Source organism: Glycine soja, chromosome 4, assembly GCF_004193775.1.
Source record: "Glycine soja cultivar W05 chromosome 4, ASM419377v2, whole genome shotgun sequence".
Classification (NCBI taxonomy): Eukaryota; Viridiplantae; Streptophyta; class Magnoliopsida; order Fabales; family Fabaceae; genus Glycine; species Glycine soja.
In genome coordinates, this window is record NC_041005.1 from 39,710,838 (window position 1) to 39,721,816 (window position 10,979).

Here is a 10,979-nt window from a genome sequence, read left to right on the forward strand (position 1 = left end):
TTATTTTTATAATGTCTTGGTTGTGACATGCCAAATATCTTTTTGGTGACCCCTTTCTGAGGTACATACGAACAAATCCAATTAGTCACTTAGATTCCTTAAAATTTTAAGGAGTTAACAAATAAGAACAAATCCAATTAGTAACTTAGGTTCCTTAAAATTAATTCCATCATCAAGGGTACTCATCTTTCCATTCACTGAAGTGTTTAAGGGTTTAATATGAGGCACACTCGAATTTCTCATATACCAGTGTCTTGCCATATAGACTAGAAGAGTAACCCAATCTCTACCATTTATCTAATATGTCCTCGAGAATCATAATTGCTTTTCTATGGTTGTGATGGTGCCAAGGAGAAACATATTCAGGTCAATATTCAAAGGGATAATAAGCATTTATCAATTTCTTCTTTCTTTTTGGTATAAAGGAGGACAAAGCCCTAAGAAACCTGCCTACACAAACGAGATGATGGTATGGACAACATGTCCTGAATAAGTAAATAGCCACAGAATCTAGGGCCCTGTCCGGTGTGATTCAACCTATAAGCTATGCATGAGCTCTATCTAGAGAGCATCAGCCAGAGTTAGTCTCTCTGTAAATATGTCTAATCTGTACAGAACCATGTGAATGGCCAAAGTTCTTATCCTGTTCACAATTCTGCCACTAACACTGTAGCAGAAACAAAATTCCTCATGAAACAGCCAGACCAAGTGCCATAGGAATCTCTGAACAAGCCGCCTTTCCACCATTCTCATGCATAGACCCATCGACATTACACTTTTAAAAGCACCCTTTAAAGCATATAGTCATATGGATGAGAAGATAGATAATATATATAAAGAATTATTAACAATTTATAAAACAACAAATGTCCCAATTCACAAATTACATTTATATTTCAGCTTCAAGTTTATGGTTAAGCAAATAAGTTTTATTCATTCCAACGAGAGATGATTTCCAAAATTCATGACTATCAGAAATGTAAAAATTCCAACCCCACCATACGCCCCCTTAAGAAAAAAAAAATAAATACAATCTTAAATATCAATCACTACTTATTTAAGTGAACGACACTGGCAATATAAGTACCACAAAAGTCTACACAATTCTCCACCTAGTTTTCTCAACCCTTGCACTCCAATATAGTAGTACCATTTAAAAATTCGCCTAAAAAGTACAATGTACTTTTGGAACAGTGAACTTTTTTCAACAATATTTTATGAGTTAACTTGAAGGATAGAAAAATAAATAATTAATGCTAAATTGTTTTGTCGGGTCATATTAAGTGACACGATTCACCAATTCCCAGTTTTTGGGTTAAATTAACCCCTCATGGACAAGTGCGGAAGAAAGAGCAAGTGGGAAAAAAAACAAGAACCCAAAATATGCAAATGCACATTCTATTCTTCCATTGATATATTCATAGGCCATGTGCAAACTCCTGGTCAGAATGAGTTCAGAAACTGTACAAGCAAGCTAACTATAGTAGTATACCAATGCCTGATGATATTTTAACTAAGTTCAGAAACTGAACAAACAAGCTAGCTACGATTTCTGACTGTAGCAGTATACCAAATCCTGATGATATTTTAACTGAGTTCAGAAACTGAACATACAAGCTAACTATAATTTTTTACTACACCAGTATACCAATACCATGATGATGTTTTAATTGAATTCGTTAAGTCTCTTCAGAATTTGAGGTTGCCCACTACACTATATGCAAGGTCTCACAAATCATGTGCTGGTTTTCTGCAGCAAATTTTCATTTAGACATTTTGGTAAATTCTTCAAAGCCTGGAGGAACGTCCAGTTTGTTATAATCCTCCATCAAAGAGGCACTCTTAGGTTTACAATTTCGAACGACATCAGCTCTCTCCACCACATCCTTTCCTCCAATCATATCGATGTCCATATCAACTGGCTCCATGTCAGGCACTCTTTCAATAGCTTTATCAATTTTCTTTTGGCGAAACATTCCCCACAGGAAATGTCCAGCATTTACTGCAGCTATAGCACCTGTGCAAACTAGTTGATGTCATCTTCGCCAAGACAAAATGCAATAATAAATGCTGATTGAGCCATGCAGGCAAATACGACAAGCAAATTCAGCAAACCACAATTTTCAAAAGAAAATTTTAATATTTTGAACCTGCTCTCTCTAATCTGAATTTTGGTATCAAATATTCATGGAAATGAATTGTAGATTAGGGTGTTAAGGAAGTGGCAGAGCAGAGCTAATGCAAAAAACAGTTTACGTACCCTTTGAGTCCATGTCAAGTTGATTTGAGGTAAATACCAGCAACTCTACTCCATTAATATAACTTCTCAGCATTGATTTCTCAGCATTCAAAAACTTCAATATGCTATCCAGGTTCTTTCTGGACCTACATTCAATTCAGAACATGTAGTATTAGTAGCATAAACAACAAATACTGCCCTGGCCGGCACAAAAAAAAATGGATCATCAAAATAAGAAGTAAAAGCTGACCTCTCAGTAAGTTCTGATGGAAAGAAATACAATGCAATATCCTGAAGCCTAGGAGAATTATCCTGGAATATGTCAGTCAAAGCATTCAACACAGGAAGTGACTCCAGTTGAAGGACTGATGGCATTTCTGTTGAAAATTTGTATGCTTTCTTGTTAACAATGCATGGTGGTTGGGCCTCAAGCCCATCATAAAATTCACTAGATACAGCAGTCTGAAGAATTTGGAATTGACCCCTAGAAAATGGTCAACATGTTAGATTTCAAATTAATAAAACTGTACCCTTCACCCAACTAAATGCAAAGCATAATCATTTGCAAGTGTCATATAATACTTGCAATACATTCCTCAAATGATTGGCACTTGCACCATTGCACGTGGTACCCATAACAACCTCTATTTTCAGATAATGCTTTGGCAATCAAAGATTGGATTCAATAGACCAAAAAATAAAAGAAATAAGGATCTAGCCTATGATCTATTACAATGAGTTGTTTTTGGGCAGCCAGAAAGATCCAATTTGATAATAACAAATTCAGCTTCAAGAAAGGGAAGAGGTAGTAAGTAAATGTTCAATAATTTAGCAGCAGCCAAGAGGACAGTGATCTGCATAAGTGCGCCATGGAGTCGAAGGGATTTGTTAGGATAATGTCTGGACAACTATCATCACCCCACACAAGAACCACACTTTTATAATTATAAGCAGCAATAGGTTGATTTGTAATAATAACCACAATTAAAAAATAGCCTCATCACTAGGTGAGATTAGTTACATGGATTGCACAATGCCATTTGCTCAGTTAAAAACCAAGTTTTTAAGGATATTATTCATCATGAGATCCCTTTTAATAATTTCCTAAATGTCCTTGGTCCCTTTCTATCTCTTGTCACAAGGTTAAAAATCATGCAATATCCTCTCCTCATTGGTGTCTGCAGTAACCTTCTATGCAAGTGTCTAAATCACCTGAATAGATTTTCAATCATCTCTCTCTCAATAACTAATATCTCGTGTGTCATTTTTAGGCATGGCAACAGGTCAAAAGCATTTAGAATTGTTACAAAATTATAATGTGTGATTATTCCTATAGGGACCTAATGACATTAAACCTAATTCTATAGGTCCCAATACTTTGAGTTTTCATACAAATTCCTATGGTTTAACAATTGTTAATAGAATGTCATTTACAAGGAGGAACTTAAAAAATATTAGAAGTCTAGGGACTTGATCACAAACTTTACAAGCTCACCACCATTTATTTAGTAAAAATAAGAATCCAAGTTTTGCAATTGTGATGGCTTGTAATTATATTTATACCCCAAGATGCCAGTATTTGTCACAAGGAATTGATATTAGCCACTATAAAGGGAGGGAGCAAAATTTTTTTCCCCAAACATAAATATTCAAAGTTAGAGAAGAGATCACAAAAATACACTGCGCATATGTAAATGTATATAGTTTTTATGCACCCATTGACAGTCATTTCTGATATTGCTCGAAAGATGTCATTGTAATTAGTAAATAGTAAACTATAAAATTGAAAGGAAATTTGAGACTTTAATTCTCGCTAGTTACTACAGTTGGATTTTAATATGCAAATGACAGGAAGAGCAATTTAAGGAAAAAAGTTATCAGTGACAAGGGAAGAGGGGTACATACCTCCAAGCAGGAAAAGAAGAGGGTAAAAATTTACAATGAAGGTTTAAGTTTTCCTGAACACTCCGAAGATCACTTTTTTCAATATTAGATTTGTTACATTCAGCATCAGCACGGCGGATATCACCTAAAGAAGAGAGAGCAAAAATAAAAGGAATAAAATAAGAGATGATAGGTTCAAAACCCACACAAGTGACTAATATCATGATACATACTAATATACATGCCCGCATTTGCACACAGAGACTTGAGTAAATGCAACTAACAATAGAAAAAAGCATCTGACATAATACAAAGAATTAAATCAATACCAGAAAAGTATCCTACCTGAATCGACAATAGGGGAAGATTTTCCTGCTGATAAAGCTTCAAATGGTGCCCCTTTTGTAGGATTTTCTTTCTGAGCATCATGGGTTTGAACTTTTTTACCAGGTATCACTCCATCCAAGGGTAGCTGATTTTCTCCTATACACTCCTTTGGCGGTCCTACAAGATCCATAGTCTCATAAGAAGAAATCACAAACATACCTCATGGTAAACTTGCACAGCAAAGAATTAAAATCATAACAAGAAAAGTATCCTACCTGAACCAACAATATGGGAAGATTTTCCTGCTGATAAAGCTTCAAAAGGCCCTTTTGTAGGATTTTCTTTCTGAGCATCACCGGTTTGGACTTTTTTACCAGGTATCACTCCACCCAAGGGTATCTGATTTTCTCCTATACACTCCTTTGGCGGTCCTACAAGATCCATAGTCTCATACGAAGAAATCACAAACATACCTCATGGTAAACTTGCACAGCAAAGAATTAAATCATAACAAGAAAAGTATCCTACCTGAACCAACAATATGGGAAGATTTTCCTGCTGATAAAGCTTCAAAAGGCCCTTTTGTAGGATTTTCTTTCTGAGCATCACCGGTTTGGACTTTTTTACCAGGTATCACTCCACTCAAGGGTAGCTGATTTTCTCCTATACACTCCTTTGGCGGTCCTACAAGATCCATAGTCTCATAAGAAGAAATCACAAACATACCTCATGGTAAACTTGCACAGCAAAGAATTAAATCATAACAAGAAAAGTATCCTACCTGAACCGACAATATGGGAGGATTTTCCTGCTGATAAAGCTTCAAAAGGCCCTTTAGTAGGATTTTCTTTCTGAGCATCACCGGTTTGGACTTTTTTACCAGGTATCACTCCACCCAAGGGTAGCTGATTTTCTCCTATACACTCCTTTGGCGGTCCTACAAGATCCATACTCATAAAAAGAAATCACAAACATACCTCATGGTAAACTTGCACAGCAAAGGCTTTAAACATTCTTTCTAAACCAGTCACACTGTGGTTCTACACAGTCTGTCAGTGGATGAAAATTAAATCTAGCTCACTAAATGTATAATAAAATTTTCAGAAAAATCCAGTCAAGTTATTAACTTCAAGAAACTGAATCCGAGCAGTGACTCTAAGAAACTGACTTAACAGGTATCAGGAAGCACAATATTTTAATTCCACTAAATCAAATTAAAACCCAGGCAAGTTCAGCCTCCACTTAAAATTTTGTGCTTTTAAGAATAAGAACATGTAACATAAATGTTAAGAGGAATTCGTGTTCTTTCTGAAAGAACAGAAAAATAGGGATGGCAATAAAGAAGGAGAGAAACTCTCACCTTTTGATAATGAGCAAGAAGCATGTTGATTAGTCATTGACTTCTTGTGTACTTCATCATTTCTTGAAAGCTTCCCAAGTACTTTAGGAGGTGATATGCAAGGATATGGTTTTGGAGTCTGTGAGGGAATCTTTGAAACAACATTTTTGGACCCAACAGAAGTTTTCCGGGTTGTTGCCAAGGGAAAATTGCCAGAATAAAGTCTAAGGACTTCATCCTCGGGAAGGAACTTCACTTTCCCTGTTTTGACAGGCTGTCGCATTTTAGAAGCCCTCAAGCCAATACCCTGATTCACTTCATGTGGTGAAGTCGAAACATCCTTGGATTTGCAAGGCTCACAAATCCAGTCTATAGGAACTATTAAGGTATTAAATCGCATGCAGTAACTGAAATGGGGTGGAAATAACATTGATTCAGAAACAAGGTTCTAATGCTGCACTTATACTACAAAGGCAAATATTGAAACCATAGGTTAAAAGCCAAAAGCAATAATTTGTCAAGTCATAGAAAATGTGTAAAATTATGTGGCCAAATTAAATTGTAAATGTTAAGTTTTTTTAATCTTTCTTTGATATTACTAATTATTCAAATAGTATTTTTGAGGTTTTTCAAGTTCTCAAGCTTCCTGACAAAAGTATGCAAATTCAAATAGATAGCAGATACATGTACCACTGGTCTATTTTTCAAGTATTAATAAGCTTTCTTAAAGGCAACAAAATGAGAAAGTAATTAGCTAGAAAAATCAAAGACATAGAAAGAAGGAATATAAGTAGAAAAAAGGGAATGGTGAATGGAAGATCATTACGAATGTTCACAGTTTATGTTGCATTTAGAACAAGTAACAATTGTTTCATCAAATCCACTAGCACCACATATATCACAAACTCCAGCCTGCAAGGAATAACAAACACATAAATAAATATCTACTACAAAGAACAGCGAAGTTAAAAAAACAATGTTTTTAATAAAAAAATCTTGAAACCGCCCATTTTCATGTGGAATAAATAAGTAAAGCGTCTTGCAAACAAGTTAAATCAATGAAGGGAAAATATGCCTTGTACATTTCAGTTTCAGAAGAAGTTTACATTCTAAGATGCAAAACATAAGATAAACCTGTAAAATCAAATGTCAAACTTCAACAAAGACAAGGGGAAAAAAAAATTATTTAACCATCTCACAATAACAAAACCAGATATTTCCTCAAGAAAAGCATGCCATTGATTTGATTAACCTCAAGAAAAGTCTTACGCTGAAAAAATAAGTGACTTGCAGAGATGTATGGTAATGCAAATGCTAATTGGGTTAGCTCTGCTTGAGGTAGACATTCTATCTGAAGACACTGAATCCTCTTTGGAGGAAACTTGATATCCAAGAAAAGTAAGAAGAAAATTGTAATTCTCAAGTGAAGCAGGAAAGCTAAACATGAATGGAATCACAATTCACATTTCACAATATTAGAATATATTTTATTCTCCTATTTATTACTTGATAGCAATTAGGGATTTGGTCTTATTACTCATTATTAAATTGATTTTTTGTAATTAATACTGATTCTGTTTTGCTTATTATAAATGAAGTGTGCTCATCCAAGACTAGATAGACAACACATCACAGTAAACCCTTTCAACACACAACCACTGAGGTTCATATATGTGATAACCTAGCAACCTTGAGCAAAGCTTCAAAACTAGTATTCCAATTGATTGTCACTTAATAGGAAAAAATGAGTTTGAAGAAATTGCTATTGGTTTGTAAAATCAAGAAGCCCCATTACCCACAACAAGCTCAGTGCATATGTGATTCATAAGTACAGGCTTGGTAATTAATTAGCCTATTAGTTCCCAAATGAAGGAGCAATTTCAGCAAGTTATTTACTCATATAATTATGGCTGCAATCAATACTCACCAACTATACCCTAAAGTCAGCATAATCTCCGTTTTGGAGCGTGACATGAAAGCTTCTCATTATTACATTTATTTAACAAAGAATATTCTTCAAAATTTAGCAAGTAACTAGTGATATGAAATTTTGTAAGGGACTTAGTTTATTTGGTTGAGCAAATTCCCGCGAATAAAAAAAATGCTCTAAGAAAGAAGATAAACCCCAGTAGCAACTTCACTCACCATCAATATAAGTTCATAGTAACAGCGAAAAACCAAACAATAAAAAGAAAGAAAAAAATGATGAAAAACCAAAGAACAAGTAAAAATTACAATGAGCTTTTGTGTTGTTTTTTTGTTTACCTTGTCATTTTCCTTGGGTGGTGGCTGCATTGTGAAGGTTCGATGACGTGCGTTTTTCTGTGTCTTCGCTTTTTCCTAATATTTACACTTCAATTTTAACTTTGTCTTCTTCTCTTCTAGGTTATATATTTTCATCCATGATAAATGGAAGGGTTAAGTTGAAATGCTCAGAAAGAGAAATGCTCAGAAACATAATCTCATCGATTGGTTAATTCCCGAAGAGAAAGAGAAATGCTCAGAAACATAATCTTGATATATTTTTTTACATATTTTTTTATCAATTGAAATTTATGAAAAATAACAAAATTTTATGACATTGCATCATATTAATTATTCTCTTTGTTTTAGTTTTCAATAAATTTTAACTCATTAGAAAAAATATATTTAAAGAAATATGTTTGAGAGTCTAACACTTTTCTCTCCATAAATATAAATAGTATTATTATCTTCTCATTCTCCTCATTGGAAAAAAAAAGTATTTTTTTTCATGAAATTTTATTTTTATTTTGTAAAAAAAATCATTTTACTGAATTTGAAGGTATAATCATGGTATACTACCATTTTAGTCTCTAAAATTATAAAGTATTGTGACATTATTTTTTGAAAAAAATAAACTAAAATAAGTTTTATATTATCATTGTAGTCTTTAAATTTATCTATTTATTGTTCTGGGAAAGAGTGGAAACTGCAAAAGGAAGACAAAGCCACACGGGGTGGACCCCACCGTCCAAGAGTGATGAGAAAACTGTAATACTAATATTTTGATTTTTTTTTTCTTCAGAAAAATGAAAGCAATGTAGTAGTGTATGAGTATGTTAATGATGAAGGCCTTCTTCAACTCCAAATTGTTAACCCCATAACACGAAAAATGGGGTTTGGGTTTGAGTGATAAGAAGAAGCTCTTTCTATTCTTTCTTCTTCAGCCTTTCGAACCGTCACAAGCGCAGTTATTTTCTTTGAGTGAAACTTTCTCAACAAGTTTTCATTTTCTTTTTTCGGGGTTGACAAAAAGACAAAACAAAAGATTTAAGGACAAAAGAAAAAAAAAAGAAGTGGAAAAGAACGAAAATATCCAGAATATGATGAAACAAACCATTTTGTTGTATAATACGATGAAAGCAGAGTGGCACTCCTTGCTTTCGGATCATTTTCATTGCGTGCTCTCTGCTCCCATCACTCCATTTGTCCGGAAAATGCTTATTGAACATTCGTCTTTCTTTCACGTTTCTTGCATTCTTCATCTTAATAATTTTAATACTTCAGAGGATTTTAAAGAATTTTAAAAGATTTTTTAATCGAATTTAAAAGTAAAAGTTTTATGATATTTAATAATATTTTTAAATAGTATTAATAAGTCATGTAATATTTAATTAAGAATTTTAAGATTTTTTAAGAAAGACAATAAAATATGATGATATTTAATTATTTTTTTTTATAATTTATAAAAAGTTTTTTGATATTAAAAAATATACAAATTTCAATGAATATGTTTTCAAGAAGGATTATGATGGATTTTATTAAATTTTTTAATATAAAATATCTATTAAACAATCTCATTTAAATTTGAGATTTTGGTAGACTTTTTGTTTCTTTTTTTTATTGATTATTAGAGTTTGTTTTCTCTCATCACACATATACATATTTTTTTTTTAATATTTTTCAAGATGTGTGCATCATATATATTTCTCTTATTCTTTTGGAATAAAAAATATCAAATATATTCTCCCCTATGTATTTTTCCCTTATTTTTTAAATTAAATTAATATTTGTCTTATGTGCTAAGACTAGCTAATCATGCTTCCCTTATATTAATTATGTTCGTTACTTGTTCGACGTGATGTTTTCAGGACTGTCACCCTTAATTTGGTTATCCACATAACTGTGTAACCCTTCAACCAATCTTCCACCCTCACTACTCACTTTTAGTATATGTTTATTATTACATCTCATTTAAACATGTCATTAGATTTATATATCATAAAATAATTGTACTAATTAAAAAAAAATCAGAAAACTAATGTATAATTTTAAATCTATTGTTCAAATCCAAAAGTAAGAATGAGAATATGTTATTGTAAGAAAGATTAGTATAGGAGGACATAAAGTTAGAATCAATATAGTTATTAAAAAATTATATTGATGTTACTTTTTTTATCCAAACCTCATCATTTCTTATTATTTTTTTAATTAACTCTTGTAATTTTGAATGTCTAGTTTGTTATAATCCTCCATCGAAGAGGCACTCTTAGGTTTACAATTTCGAACGACATCAGCTCTCTCCACCACATCCTTTCCTCCAATCATATTGATGTCCATATCAACTGGCTCCATGTCAGGAACTCTTTCAATAGCTTTATCAATTTTCTTTTGGCGAAACATTCTGATAGATATCAACTGGTAAGGGAATAAGGACTGAATTTTATTCAAAGAAACATAACAGAAATTACAAATTGCACAGGAAACTGAGTAGACTAGTTAATACATAGGTTTCCCCCAAGATGTTCGAGAGTCTGGTCTCTCCCTTCCCGAAAATCCACCCAAAAATTGCCTAACCCCCCAGCTGTTACTCCATAATTTATTCTGCAATAACTGCTTAAGGCAGTTACGTATGGTCCTAAAAACACACACATCTAATTAAAATAACAACTGCTTGAAATAACTACCATAAACAACAACTGAAACAATTCAGTCCTATTAATAAATCTTAAGTCTTGGCTCTCCTCTTATAATATTTACTTATAAGAGGCCTAACAATACCCCCCCCCCCCCAAAAGAGTCACCTTGTCCTGAAGGTGAAAAGAAGGGAATTGGTGCATGATGGTGTCTACTGGTTCCCAAGTGGCTTCAAAGTCTGGGAGGTTAGTCCATTGAATAAGCACCTCGGCAATCCTTGCAGCAGTGTTACGCACGGCTTTTACAGTAGCC

General features: G+C 33.3%; 1 protein-coding gene across 1 annotated transcript; it reads right to left on the bottom strand.

Moving 5' to 3' along the window:
- Window positions 1-1,384: 1,384 nt before the first annotated feature.
- On the bottom strand, window positions 1,385-8,255 carry LOC114409671. Its single transcript, XM_028373208.1, has 11 exons — window positions 8,055-8,255; window positions 6,616-6,701; window positions 5,811-6,196; window positions 5,232-5,387; window positions 4,979-5,134; window positions 4,726-4,881; window positions 4,469-4,627; window positions 4,145-4,268; window positions 2,490-2,723; window positions 2,261-2,385; window positions 1,385-2,017 (listed from the first exon to the last, which is right to left on the bottom strand). The coding sequence occupies exons 1-11, from the start codon at window positions 8,082-8,084 to the stop codon at window positions 1,764-1,766; spliced, it is 1,866 nt and encodes a 621-aa protein (XP_028229009.1). The 5' UTR covers window positions 8,085-8,255; the 3' UTR covers window positions 1,385-1,763.
- Between the last annotated feature and the right edge of the window lie 2,724 nt (window positions 8,256-10,979).